The sequence below is a fragment of the Puma concolor genome, chromosome E4, assembly GCF_028749965.1.
Source record: "Puma concolor isolate L17-30 chromosome E4, mPumCon1.1.hap2, whole genome shotgun sequence".
Classification (NCBI taxonomy): domain Eukaryota; kingdom Metazoa; phylum Chordata; class Mammalia; order Carnivora; family Felidae; genus Puma; species Puma concolor.
This window is the reverse complement of record NC_141683.1, coordinates 1528527-1543346: the sequence shown is the minus strand read 5'-3', so window position 1 is coordinate 1543346 and position 14820 is coordinate 1528527. Positions and strand designations below refer to the sequence as shown.

The 14820-nt window shown below is 41.4% G+C and overlaps 1 protein-coding gene across 10 annotated transcripts in view; it reads left to right on the top strand.

Moving 5' to 3' along the window:
* ASH1L (ASH1 like histone lysine methyltransferase) overlaps positions 1-14820 on the top strand; it is a 196958-nt gene that overhangs the window by 54114 nt on the left and 128024 nt on the right. For all 10 annotated transcript variants that reach the window (XM_086693033.1, XM_086693032.1, XM_086693030.1 and 7 more), the window contains exon 3: positions 9524-14081. In XM_086693033.1, coding sequence (XP_086549159.1) covers positions 9524-14081 — 4558 coding nt within the window. The remainder of the gene's footprint in view (positions 1-9523; positions 14082-14820) is intronic.

The following is a 14820-nucleotide window of genomic DNA, read 5'->3' as shown; positions in this document are numbered from 1 at the left end:
TCTTTTTTCTATTTAATGAAGTCAATTATAGTAACTGCAGCAGTTACTACAGTCAGGATTGAATGAGAGAGCGTGTGACGTACTTAGGACAGTTTTTCGTATGTATTTGAATGCATAAAACTTTAAGAAATCTAACAGGAAGTGGAAAGACAACTGATAAGTTGAGGGAAATAAGTGTAACACGGCAGAAGAAAAGAACTTATTTCTGACAGGTTAAGGGCTCTTCTAAATCAGTAATGATAAACTCCACAATTTAGAAAGATAATGTGGACCAGGACCTTTTAACAGTTGTTTCAGTGCTGAAGAAGTACACACGGCCAGCAAAGTCATGTCACCAGAAGTTCCCAATAACAGGTAATAAATGAAATGTAAATAGAAATGCAAAAAAAAAAAAAAAAATTGTAAATTGTGAAATCTTAAGCACTGACAGTGGGAGTAAAAAGGCTTGTCTTCACATTTAGAACATTGATGTCTCACCAGAAAACTCACATGGCTTAATGTAAGCCATAGACAGAAAACAGTATGGCCGGTGCGGGAGCCCAGGCCCGCAGCAGGGAAGTTAGCACAGGAACACGTGGCCTTTACAACCAGAGAACTGTAAGCGTGGGGACCCCCTGGAGGGGGTTTAAATGTGTAAAGTGGGCAAAAAGCCATTTGATAAAAACAGGACAATAACAAGTAGATTTGAAAATGAACTTAAATAGTAAGTAATCCTAGAAATAATGGCATTTGAAATGAGAACTCCATGAACTTACTAGAACAGGAAATGGCAGATAGTAAAATTTTTGAAGATTGCTGTAATCAAATCACCCGAATTGGCAGTGTTTAATTTCAGAATTATCAGGATCAGGCTATCAGATGGTATTGTTGTTTCTGCTCTAAGAAGCATTGCCTAACAGTATGGAATATCACACATCATAAAGTATTATCTTGAGTTGTAGAAATGTATTGTTTTATACATTCTGTGTTTGTTTGGGTTTTTTTATGTTTATTTTTGAGAGAGAGAGAGCTCGAGAGAGGGAGGGTCAGAGAGAGGGAGACACAGAATCTGAAACAGGCTCCAGGCTCTGAGCTGTCAGCATAGAGCCCGATGCGGGGCTCGAACTCACGGACCGCGAGATCATGACCTGAGCTGAAGTCAGATGTTTAACCGACTGAGCCACCCAGACACCCCCATTCTGGATTTTTGTAATGAACTTTTTTTTTCCCTTTGAAATAATTTTTCCCCCCTTTGGTGCATAGCTGGTCAACATGTGTAACTATTTATTCTATATATTATACCTTTAGACCTAACAATTGTCTGAGGGAAATAATTGGACAATAGCAAAGATTTATGTAATTGGATGTTTATCATATACTATTTATAATCATAAATAACCAGAAGTTATTTTAAAAGCAGCAAGTAGGTTGATTTAATGAACTGCAGACTGTTGTGAAACCGTTGAATCAGTAGTCTAATTCGTGATTTGTTTGCACAGAAAGGTGTCTTCTTGTAACATTTAAGTTAACCAAGGTACAAAACAAAAAGCATTTTTGGACCATTTTTATACAAGGATGTACATGTGTTTTTGTGCATGTGATGGAAAGATCTGAAATGTAAAAGTGTTTATCCATGGATGGTAGTACTTTTGTCACTTTTTAAAATAAGCCTAACTTTATATTTGGAGTAAAGCTATTTTTGTGTTGAAAAACATTATATGCCTAATGGGACGTTTTGATAAGATATCCTTTTTGTTGCCCAACATATAATATACTCTGTTAAAAATGACCCTTCTTATGACCAATTGTCATTTTAAAAGGTTCTTAGGGATGTAAGAGACTACTACCACCAGCACCATAGGTAGTTTTGCATTGTCTTAGTAATATAATCTCATTGACTCACTTTATCCAGTGGCAGAATTTGGAAGAAGAGATCTTTGAAACCAAAACTAAATTATCTGCGTATATCTTTTTTCTTCTCTTTTCATCATTGACCGTTTACTGTGGGATAGTGTTTTAGGCTGATTTTAGTTAATATTTCTGACAGACACAAAAACCCAGACTTTTGGGTACAGTCCTTTAGCAGGATATGGGAACTGTATATGTCTCCACTTTAGGCAGAATTTTTAAAATGACTTTTGTTGAAGTATAAACACACATAAATCGTGTGACAGCTCAGTGCATCTTCACAGTCCACAGTACCCCCTCTGGCCAGTGTTCAGTTTAAGAGCTACAACACTGCCAGCACCTGTCAAACCCTCTCATGCTCCTTCCCTTTCACTGCCGCCCACGCCACGCTGCCTCATACCACGGGGGACTGTTTTCCTGACTTTTTTTTTTTTTTTTTTTTTTTAAGTTTACGTATGTATTTTTTTTTTTTTAATTTTTTTTTTTCAACGTTTATTTATTTTTGGGACAGAGAGAGACAGAGCATGAATGGGGGAGGGGCAGAGAGAGAGGGAGACACAGAATCGGAAACAGGCTCCAGGCTCCGAGCCATCAGCCCAGAGCCCGACGCGGGGCTCGAACTCACGGACCGCGAGATCGTGACCTGGCTGAAGTCGGACGCTTAACCGACTGCGCCACCCAGGCGCCCCAAAGTTTACGTATGTATTTAGAGAGAGTGTTGCATGAGCAGGGAAGGGGCAGAGAGAGGGAGAGAGAGAATCCCAAGCAGGCTCCACGCTGTCAGCACAGAGCCTGACGTGGGGCTCAAACTCCCAATCCGTGAGATCGTGACCTGATCCGAAATCAAGAGTCAGACACTTTACCAACTGAGCCCCCCGGGGCCTCCTGAATGGGATTATATAGTATAAACATTTGTTCTGGCTCCTTCCGTTCACTGTTGTTAACTTTATCCACTTCACTGTACATAGTCTCAGTTTGTACAGGATGGATTTTTACAGGTAAGTTTTAACATTAGAAATGTTGTAGTTTTCTGGGGATGCAAGCTGGTGCCGCCACTCTAGAAAACAGTATGGGGGTTCCTCAAGAAACTAAAAATAGAACTACCCCACGACCCAGCATTTGCACTACTGAGTATTTATCCATGGGATACAGGTGTGCTGTTTTGAAGGGACACATGCACCCCCATGTTTATAGCAGCACTATCCACAATAGCCGAAGTATGGAAAGAGCCCAATGTCCGTCGACAGATGAATGGATAAAGGAAATGTGGTGTATATATACAATGGAGTATTACTCGGCAATCAAAAAGAATGAAATCTTGCCATTTGCAGCTACGTGGATGGAACTGGAGGGTATTATTAGTGAAATTAGCTAAGTGAAATTAGAGAAAGATAAATATTATATGACTTTATATGAGGACTTGAAGAGACAAAACAGATGAACATAAGGGAAGGGAAACAAAAATAATATAAAAACAGGGAGGGGGACAAAACAGAAGAGACTCATAAACACGGAGAACAAACTGAGGGTTGCTGGAGGGGCTGTGGGGGGGGGATGGGCTAAATGGGGGAGGGGCACTAGGGAATCTACTCCTGAAATCATTGTTGCACTATATGCTAACTAATTTGGATGTAAATTTTAAAAAATAAAAAACAAAACAAAATAAAAAAGAAATGTAGTTTTCAGATACAAATATATTTCAAAGTACTTTATAAAGCCTCTTAATTGTTAAGTTTTGAAAAGTAACTATGAACGTACAGAATGAGCCTATTGTTTCTTAGTAAAATGGGAGGAAAATGTAAGGGGTTTGTTTAATCACAAGCTTAGTATTTATAAATTGTACAGGAGACTGTCAAAAAAAAGTCATTTTCCCCTTGGGCAAAATTGTAAGAGTCTAGTCCAAAAGAGATAATTAAGTTTCCTTAATTCTGAGGTGATCAACTATTGGTGGAATTGTGTTCTCCTTTAGTTGCCATAAAGTAAAGAGGAGTGTTGAGAAACTGAAACGCGTCCGTCAGAAAATGACCAGAAAGAAGTGAAGCCATTTGGGGCAGAAGGTTGACTGTGTGGTTGAGATCACATGGGTGAAAAGCTGCTGGAAAGCAAAGCAATTAGACTTATTCTATGTGATTTGAGAAGGTGAGACTCAGACCAGTAAGTGATAGTTGCAGAAAGGCAGATTTTACATCACTCTTAGGAAGAACTTACTTTAATTTTTTTTTTTAATGTTGATTTATTTTTGAGGGAGAGAGAGACACAGAGCATGAGCGGGGGAGGGGCAGAGAGAGGGATTCAGGATCCAAAGCAGGCTCCAGGCTCCGAGCTGTCAGCACAGAGCCCGACACAGGGCTCAAACCCACGGACCGCAAGATCATGACCTGAGCTGAAGTCAGATGTTCAACAGACTGAGCCACCCAGGCGCCCCTTAGGAAGAACTTATTTTAATAAACACATTTCATTGTGGTAAATTTCAAATTAAAGAGTAGAGTGACTAGTACAAGTTCAGAGATCTATTTACGTCCATCACTAGGATCCTCTTGTGCTACATTTCCTATCTAATACTTGGATGTAGTCTGTTCTTCAGGGAACCCTGGTTCCTCCCCTTTTACTGGGAAGTGATAGGTAGAGACCACAGTCCTGGGTATTAGAGGTGTTCATTGCTACTGGATTTTCATTGTTATTTAGGCAGTTTGATAGAGATAAGGGGGAAAGTGTGGGTGTGTGTTAAAGACTTTGTACGTTTCTAATATTTCAACTTGAAATTATAGGGGTTTTAATCTCTTTGGTTTTATATTGTGTCTCCTTTTTTTTCTTAGAAAAATTTGGTTCCTAGGGGCGCCTGGGTGGCTCAGTCGGTTAGGCGGCCGACCGGCTCAGGTCATGATCTCGCGGTCCATGAGTTCGAGCCCCGTGTCGGGCTCTGTGCTGACCACTCAGAGCCTGGAGCCTGTTTCAGATTCTGTGTCTCCCTCTCTCTGACCCTCCCCCGTTCATGCTCTGTCTCTCTCTGTCTCAAAAATAAATAAACATTAAAAAAAAAAAAAATTGGTTCCTAATGACATTCACATAGTAACATATTTGATCTATATATCTATCAATTATCCATCTATCTAGGTTCAAAGTAATTATACCAATATTACCACTAATATCAGTCTCCCTGGATGGAATTTAAGATTTCTTGTGGATATCATTTTGTCTTTAAAATGTATTGTCCAAAGACTGTTTTAAAGTAATTCAAAATAATCGTCTTCCATGTAGCTATGTACTTAATTTGATAGATATATTTGTTTACATTGTTTTCAATATTTAGAGATTTGGAATATTTTTCTATATGATATAATTTTGTTTCTTAAATACTTAAAGTACTTAATTGCAAAGTCAGAACCATAAGTAGATGCAGAGAAGTCTGACATCTAGGCCTCTTTCCTCCCCTTGTAGGTCACCGTTTTTATTAATCTTTCGGTTTTTTTCCTTCCATGTTTAATGTGGTCAGATACGTGTATATATTCATATTCCTCTTTATATGTAAGATGGTATATTTATAGCCACTGTTCTAATTCTTTCTTTCATTTAACATCGTATTCTTAAAGAGGATCACACAGCAGTTGGTTGGTCTCTCCTTTTTCGGGGGTCTTGTTTTTTGGGGCTTTTTTTTTTTTTTTGCAGTTTCATAGTACTCTCTTATACACATTCCTTTGGTTTAATCAGCCACTCTCCTGTAGATAATTATTTTAGAGTTTTGCTATTAAAATGGTGGTAGGGGGTGCCTGGCTGGCTCAGTCAAGTATAACTGTTGACCTTAGAGTTGTGAGTTTGAGCCCCACGTTGGATATAGAGATTACTTAAAATCTTAAAAAGTAGTGGTACATTTTATAGTTTTCTGCAGCTGTTATATTTTTGCCAGCGTATCTTGGCAAAAATCTAATCCAGTAGGGATTTGATCTCCTACTGGTGGGGTTCCTGTAGTTAAATGCATATGGTATTCTAGTTATTACCCATTTCCCTTCTATAGAAATTACACCATTTTACATGCGGTACATGTCTGGGTATGCTTGAATTTGTTTTTTGTTGTTCGCCCTCTTCCATTGGTTCTTCGGTCTTTTTGTGTGTAAGTTCTGTACTGTTTAACGATAGAAGCTTTAAAAAATAATTTTACATTTGGTACAGTTGTACCCCTGCTTTTCTTCTTTTTAAGATTTTGCTAGTTATTCTTGCTTGTCTAATTTTTCAAAAGAATTTTATATTTTTTCTTACCCCTGAGTGAAATTTTGGTGGTATTTTTATTGGGATAGCATTAAATTTATAAATTTGTTTTGGGAAAATTGTCATCTTATGTCTTCCTATCCACAAACACAGTATGTATTTCCATTTGTTCAAGTCTTTCATTTTTATTTCATGGTTAAAAAGAACTCTTTACATCAATTATACTTCAGTTCAAGAAAATCTGTGTTGAAACATGGGAGAAAAATTATTTGTTTTCCCTGACAGTGTCAGATGAAGTTCATATTTTTGATTTAAATAAATCTTTTTTATTTCTTTAGACTTTTTTCCCCCAAAATTTTTATTTAAATTCTAGTTAATTAACATATTGTGTAATATTGGTGTCAGGAGTAGAATTCAGTGATTCATCACTTACATACAACACCCAGTGTTCCTCTTAATGTGCCCTCACCCATCTATCCCATCCCCCCACCCCCCTCCCTCAGTCTGTAACCCTCAGTTTGTTTTCTATCATTAAGAGTCTCTTATCTTTCTCTCTGTTTTTCTCCCCCTTCCCATATGTTCATCTGTTTTGTTTCCTAAATTCTACATATGAAAGAAATCATATGGTATTTGTCTTTGACTGACTTGCTTTGCTTAGCGTACATAACACACTCTAGTCCATCCACATCATTGCAAATGGCAAGATTCAGTTATTATTATTTTTTTTTAAGTACACACACAGCTTAGTCATGGCCCTGAGATCGAGACCTGAGCTAAGATCACGAGTCAGACGTTTAACTGGCTGAGCCACCCAGGCGCCCCAAGATTCTAGTCTTTTATTCTTTTTGATGGCTGTGTAATATTCCATTGTATGTATATATTTATAAGTTTATATATGCGTATATTTTAATATATAGACACATACATACAAATACCACCTCTTTATCCATTCATCAGTCATTGGACAATTGGACTCTTTCCATAATTTGACTGTTGTTCATAACGCTGCTATAAACATTGGGGAGCATGTGTACCCCTTCAAATCTGTACTTTTGTATCCTTTGGATAAATACCCAGTAGTGTAATTGCTGGGTTGTAGGGTAGTTCTATTTTTAATGTTTTGAGGAGCCTGCAGACTGTTTTCCAGAGTGGCTGCACCAGTTTGTACATCCATCAACAGTGTATGAGTGTTTCCCTTTTCTCTGCATCCTCTCCCAACATCTGTTGTTGCCTGAGTTGTTAATGTTAGCCATTCTGACAAGTGCGAGGTGGTATCTCCTTGTGGTTTTGATTTGTATTTCCCTGATGAGTGATGTTGAGCATCTTTTCATGCACGTTAGCCATCTGGCTGTCTTCTTCGGAAAAGTGTCTATTCATGTCTTCTGCCCATTTCTTAATTGGATTATTTGTTTTTTGGGTGTTGAGTTTGAGAAGTTCTTCTCGATTTTGGATACTAACCCTTTATCACATATGTCATTTGCAAATATCTTTTCCCATTCTGTAGTTTGGTTGATTGTTTCCTTTGCTGTGCAGAAGGTTTTTATCTTGATGAGGTCCCAATAGTTCATTTTTGCCTTTGTTTCCCTTGCCTCCAGTGACGTGTCTAGTAAGAAGTTGCTGCGGCGGAGGTCAAAGAGGTTGCTGCCTGTGTTCTTCTAGGATGTTGATGGTTTCCTGTCTCGTGGTTAGGTCTTTCATCCATTTTGAATTTCCTTTTGTGTGCGGTCTAAGAAAGTGGTCCAGGTTCATTCTTCTGCATGTTGCTGTCCAGTTTTTTCCGACACCATTTGCTGAAGAGACTGTCTTTTTTTCCATTCGTTATTCTTTCCTGCTTTGTTGAAGATTAGTTGACTTATACAGTTGTGGTTCCATTTCTGGGTTTTCTTTTCTGTTCCGTTGATCTATGTGTCTGTTTTTGTGCAAGTACCATACTGTCTTGATCACTACAGCTTTGTAATGTAGCTTAAAGTCCAGAATCGGGATGCCTCCAGCTTTGCTTTTCTAAAAAAAAAAAAGAACTCTTTAATTGTTATCCAAAAGTAAAACAGATTGTTGTGTGAAGTAATTAATTCACTTGTGAAGTATATGGTGAGAATTCATGAATTGGGTAACAATTTATGTTAATGACTTAAAAGTTACTTCCAAGTCCAAAATGTGATACAAATCTTTTTATTCACGTTTATTTATTTATTTTGAGAGAGAGATAGAGGAAGAAAGCATGAGCACAGAAGGGGCAGACAGCAAAGGAGAGTGAGAGAATCCCAAGCAGGTTCTTCACTGTCAGCACAGAGCCTGACTTGGGGCTCGAACTCATGATCATGACCTGAACCAAAATCAAGAGTCAGGTGCTCAACCAACTGAGCCACCCAGATGCCCCCTAAATGTTATATAAAAGTGCATTGTATAGAAAATGTGAATGTATTTTACTGTCTTTTTTATTCCTCTCACATTAAGAGAGAACTTGACTGTTCTTTCAAAACTATAACTGAGGGGCACCTGGGTGGCTCAGTCGGTTAAGCGTCCAACTTGGGCTCGGTTCGTGGGTTCAAGCCCTGCATCAGACTCTGTGCTGACGGCTCAGAGCCTGGAGCCTGCTTCGGATTCTGTGTCTCCTTCTCTCTCTGCCCCTCCCCTACTTGCGCTCTTTCTCTTAAGAATAAATGAACATTGAAAAAATAAAAATAAACTATAATTGAGAATGAGTTAAAGGAGTGGAAGTAGGTTAGGGGTTGTGCAGCACTGGTTTGAAATCTTTGCTGTCAATGAAGGAGGTAGGCAGTGAACAATTATTTTATTTTATTTTTAAGTATATATTTTTTAACGTGTATTTATTTTTGAGAGCGAATGCGTGCGGGGGAGGGGCAAAGAGAGGGTGAGACAGAGGATCCAAAGCGGGCTCTGCGCTGAAAGCAGGGAGGCCCACGCAGGGCTTAAACTCACGAACCGGGAGATCATGACCTGAGCCAAAGTCGGGTAGCTAACCGACTGAGCCACCCAGGCGCCCCAGTGAACTATTATTTTAAAAGAGTGCCATTGGTTATTGTAACTAACAATACTTATCTTTTTAAAAATAGGATGTTTGTATGCAAATGTTCAGTCTAAAGTAAGGTAAGAGTAGATTGCTAATTTGCCATTTTCAAACAATGTCAAAAAAAATCAGGTTATTTTTAAATGTTGAGTAATATATGTGTGTGTGGTTGAGAGTCAGCACAGGTAACGTTTTGCTAGCCTCTGATACAGCAGCAGAGGAACTCCTATATGGTGACATGGTGTTTAACATTAGTTAGGTTTTTAAATAAACCTTTTTAAATAAAGCACTCTTGCCTATGTTTTATCTGATATGTGATCAGCCAGGTTGTTCGGTTTTAATGCTAAACCGAAGTGTGATACAAGGTTTACTCTCTCTGAAACCTGTTTCTTGTTCAAATTTTAGGACCCTTCAAAGTTGTACAAGAAAGCAGGTGATGTTGCAGCCATTGAATGCCAATCCGAAGAAGGCATCCGTCTTCATTCACAGGGAGAAAACAGTCCTTTGTCGAAGAAGCTGTCTCCAGTACACTCAGAAATGACAGATTACATTAATGCAACATCATCTACTCTTGTTGGGAGCCGGGAGCCTGATTTAAAGGACCGAGCATTACTTAATGGAGGAACGAGTGTAACAGAGAAGTTGGCACAGCTCATCGCAACTTGCCCTCCCTCTAAGTCTTCCAAGACTAAACCGAAGAAGTTGGGAACTGGCACTGCTGCGGGATTGGTTAGCAAAGATTTGATCCGGAAAGCAGGCGTTGGCTCTGTAGCTGGAATACTACATAAGGACTTAATAAAAAAACCAGCCATCAGCACAGCAGTTGGATTGGTAACTAAAGATCCTGGGAAAAAGCCAGTGTTTAATGCAACAGTAGGATTGGTCAATAAGGACTCTGTGAAAAAACTAGGAACGGGCACTACGGCGGTGTTCATTAATAAAGACTTAGGCAGAAAGCCAGGAACTGTCACTACAGTAGGACTGCTGAGCAAGGATTCAGGAAAGAAGCTAGGAATTGGGATTGTTCCAGGGTTAGTGAACAAGGACTCTGGAAAGAAGTTAGGACTTGGCACTGTGGTTGGGCTGGTTAATAAAGACTTGGGAAAGAAATTGAGTTCTACTGTCGGCCTAGTGGCCAAGGACTGTGCAAAGAAGATTGTAGCAAATTCAGCAATGGGATTAGTTAACAAGGACATGGGAAAGAGACTGGTGAGTTGCTCTATGGCAGGCCTGGTCAGTAAAGATGCCATAAACCTTAAAGCCGAAGCACTGCTCCCCACTCAGGAACCACTTAAGGCTTCTTGTAGTACAAACATCAGTAGTCATGAAAGTCAGGAACTTTCTGAATCCCTGAAAGACAGCACCACCAGCAAAACTTTTGAGAAGAATGTTATACGGCAGAGTAAAGAAAGCATATTGGAAAAGTTCTCAGTTCGAAAAGAAATCATCAATTTGGAGAAAGAAATGTTCAGCGAAGGAACATGCATTCAGCAAGACAGTTTCTCATCCAGTGACAGGGGGCCTTATGAAACCTCAAAGCATGAAAAGCAACCTCCCGTGTACTGCACTTCTCCGGACTTTCAAATGGGAGCTGCTTCAGACGCATCCACAGCAAAATCCCCGTTCAGTGCAGTAGGAGAGAGCAGTCTCCCGTCCCCATCGCCCACCGTATCTGTCAACCCTCTAACCAGAAGTCCCCCTGAAACTTCACAGCTGGCCCCTAATCCATTGCTTTTAAGTCCTTCCACAGAATTAATGGAAGAAATTTCTGAATCTGTTGGAAAGAACCAGTTTACTCCTGAAAGTACCCACTTGAACATTGGTCATAGGTCCGTGGGTCACAGCATGAACATCGAATGTAAAGGGATTGATAAAGAGCTAACTGATTCAAAAACCGCGCATCTAGATATTCCAAGAATAAGCTCTTCCCTGGGAAAAAAGCCAAGTTTGACTTCCGACTCCAGTATTCACGCAATTACCCCTTCGGTTGTTAACTTCACTAGTTTATTTAGTAACAAGCCCTTTCTAAAACTTGGTGCAGTAGGTGCGTCGGACAAACACTGCCAAGTGGCTGAAAGCCTAGGCACGAGTTTGCAGTCGAAACCATTGAAAAAACGGAAAGGAAGGAAACCTCGGTGGACTAAAGTGGTGGCGAGAAGCACGTGCCGGTCTCCCAAAGGGCTAGAGTTAGAAAGATCAGAGCTTTTTAAGAATGTTGCCTGTAGCTCACTATCAGGTAGTAATTCTGAGCCAGCCAAGTTTATGAAAAACATCGGACCATCTTCGTTTGTAGATCATGACTTCCTGAAACGCCGATTGCCAAAGCTGAGCAAGTCCACGGCCCCGTCTCTTGCTCTCCTAACTGATAGCGAAAAACCCGCTCACAAGGCTTTTGCTACTCACAAGCTCTCCTCCAGTATGTGTGTCTCTAGTGACCTTTTGTCTGACATTTATAAGCCCAAGAGGGGAAGACCTAAAGCTAAGGAGATGCCTCAACTGGAAGGGCCACCTAAGAGGACTTTAAAAATCCCTGCCTCTAAAGTGTTTTCTTTGCAGTCTAAGGAAGAACAGGAACCCCCGATCTTACAGCCAGAAATCGAAATTCCTTCCTTCAAGCAAAGTCTGTCTGTGTCTCCTTTTCCGAAAAAGAGAGGCAGACCGAAGAGGCAGATGAGGTCACCGGTCAAGATGAAGCCGCCTGTACTATCCGTGGCTCCGTTTGTTGCCACCGAGAGTCCAAGCAAGCTGGAGTCTGAAAGCGATAACCATCGGAGCAGCAGTGATTTCTTTGAGAGTGAGGATCAGCTTCAGGACCCAGACGATCTGGACGACAGGCATAGGCCCGCTGTCTGCAGCATGAGTGACCTAGAGAGGGATCCAGATAAAAAAATGACCAAGAGAAACAACGGACAGCTAATGAAAACAATTATCCGCAAAATAAATAAAATGAAGACTTTGAAGAGGAAGAAACTGCTGAATCAGATTCTGTCAAGCTCCGTAGAATCAAGTAGTAAAGGGAAAGTGCAATCCAAACTCCATAATACAGTGTCCAGTCTTGCCGCCACGTTTGGCTCTAAATTGGGCCAGCAGATAAACGTCAGCAAGAAAGGAACCATTTACATAGGAAAGAGAAGGGGTCGAAAACCAAAAACGGTCTTAAACGGCATTCTTTCTGGTAGCCCTACCAGCCTTGCTGTCCTTGAGCAAACTGCTCAGCAGGCAGCTGGCTCGGCATTAGGACAGATCCTTCCCCCTTTGCTGCCCTCCTCTGCTAGTGGGTCAGAGATTCTCCCGTCACCTGTGTGCTCCCAGTCTTCTGGGACTAGTGGGGGTCAGAGCCCTGTGAGCAGTGACGCGGGCTTCGTGGAACCCAGTTCAGTGCCGTATCTGCATTTACACTCCAGACAGGGCAGTATGATCCAGACGCTTGCAATGAAGAAGGCCTCAAAGGGGAGGAGGCGACTGTCTCCTCCTACTTTGTTGCCGAATTCTCCCTCCCACTTAAGTGAACTCACCTCCCTGAAGGAGGCCACTCCTTCTCCCATTAGTGAGTCTCACAGCGACGAGACCATTCCCAGCGATAGTGGAATCGGAACCGATAATAACAGCACTTCGGACAGAGCAGAGAAGTTTTGTGGACAGAAAAAGAGGCGGCATTCTTTTGAGCATGTTTCTCTGATTCCCCCTGAAACCTCTACAGTCCTGAGCAGTCTTAAAGAAAAACATAAACACAAATGTAAGCGCAGGAATCACGATTACCTCAGCTATGACAAGACGAAGAGGCAGAAACGAAAACGGAAAAAGAAATACCCCCAGCTCCGAAGCAGACAGGATCCAGACTTTATTGCAGATCTGGAGGAACTGATAAGTCGTCTGAGTGAAATTCGAATCACCCATCGAAGTCATCATTTTATCCCCCGAGACCTGCTGCCCACTATTTTTCGCATCAACTTTAATAGCTTCTATACACATCCTTCTTTCCCCTTGGACCCTTTGCACTACATTCGAAAACCTGACTTAAAAAAGAAGAGAGGGAGACCCCCTAAGATGAGGGAGGCAATGGCCGAAATGCCCTTCATGCACAGCCTTAGTTTTCCTCTTTCCGGTACAGGATTCTATCCGTCCTACGGCATGCCTTACTCTCCGTCACCCCTTACAGCCACTCCCCTGGGACTAGGTTACTATGGAAGGTACCCCCCCACTCTCTACCCTCCTCCGTCTCCTTCTTTCACTCCTCCGCTTCCACCTCCTTCCTACATGCATGCTGGTCACTTACTTCTCAACCCCACCAAATACCATAAGAAAAAGCATAAGCTACTGCGACAGGAGGCCTTTCTCACAACCAGCAGGACTCCTCTCCTTTCCATGAGCACCTACCCTAGCGTCCCTCCCGAGATGGCCTATGGTTGGATGGTCGAGCACAAACATAGGCACCGTCACAAGCACAGAGAACACCGCTCTTCTGAGCAACCCCAGGTTTCCATGGACGCCGGCTCTTCCAGATCTGTTTTGGAGTCCTTGAAACGCTATCGATTTGGGAAGGAAACTGTTGGAGAGCGATATAAGCATAAGGAAAAGCACCGATGTCATATGTCCTGCCCTCATCTCTCTCCTTCGAAAAGCTTAATAAATCGAGAAGAACAGTGGGTCCACCGAGAGCCTTCAGAATCTAGTCCACTGGCTTTGGGATTGCAAACACCTTTACAGATCGACTGTTCAGAGAGTTCTCCGAGCTTATCCCTGGGAGGGTTCACTCCCAGCTCTGACCCGGCCAGCAGCGATGAGCATACAAACCTTTTCACAAGTGCAATAGGCAGCTGCCGAGTCCCCAACCCGAACTCCAGCGGCCGGAAGAGACTAGCTGACAGTCCTGGACTGTTTTCTGCACAGGACACTTCGCTCACTCGGCCTCACAGGAAGGAGCCACTGCCTTCCGGCGAGAGGGCAGTGCAGACCGCGACAGGTAAGGAGGGCTCCTTCGCTGCCTGTTGTTTGTGTTGGGAAAGGAGAGGACTTGGCCCTCAGGTTGCCTGATGCGTGTATGTGAACTCTTAACGGTTTGGTTTGTATAAATAGATGTGGCATGGTATCTTCAGCGTTCTTGTTTTTGGTACATGTGAGAAGTAAGATAAGGCCTGTCTTTGCATTAACTCTGAATTTTGAGAAGAGGTACCGTTACAAAAACAAACAACACTCAAGTTTTGGAAACCAGGAAAAATGATTCTTCTTTCTTACGCAAAAAGGCGGTTACAGTTTCTTTAGGGAGAAATGGCCCATGGGTCTTGTTGGCAGCTGTGCAGGACTTTTAATATATTCTAGTCTAATAATTATAAGTGAGTTTATGTTACAGGAAGAAATGTCAACCCAGTGTGTCTCATAATAAAAATCTAGGCTTTCAAAATTATCAACGTCATAAAAGGGACTTCATTCTGCAGAGTGATCTCTAGGTATCCTCACAAAAGCTGCTTCAGTCGCATATGAAATGACATAAAACAAATCTGCATGATACATTTGAAACACCTGCAGAGCTCGTAAGAACTGAAACAAAGATAGGAAACAAGAAAGTGGAAGCATTGCCCATTCATGTAGAAAGAAGGCATCTGTGAGTCAGAAGGTCTTTATCAGAGATCTCAGCTCTGGGGGTTTGGTTGTAGGTAACTCTAGGAAGTCTGCGGAACCTCTATAGAGTTATAAGTACAATC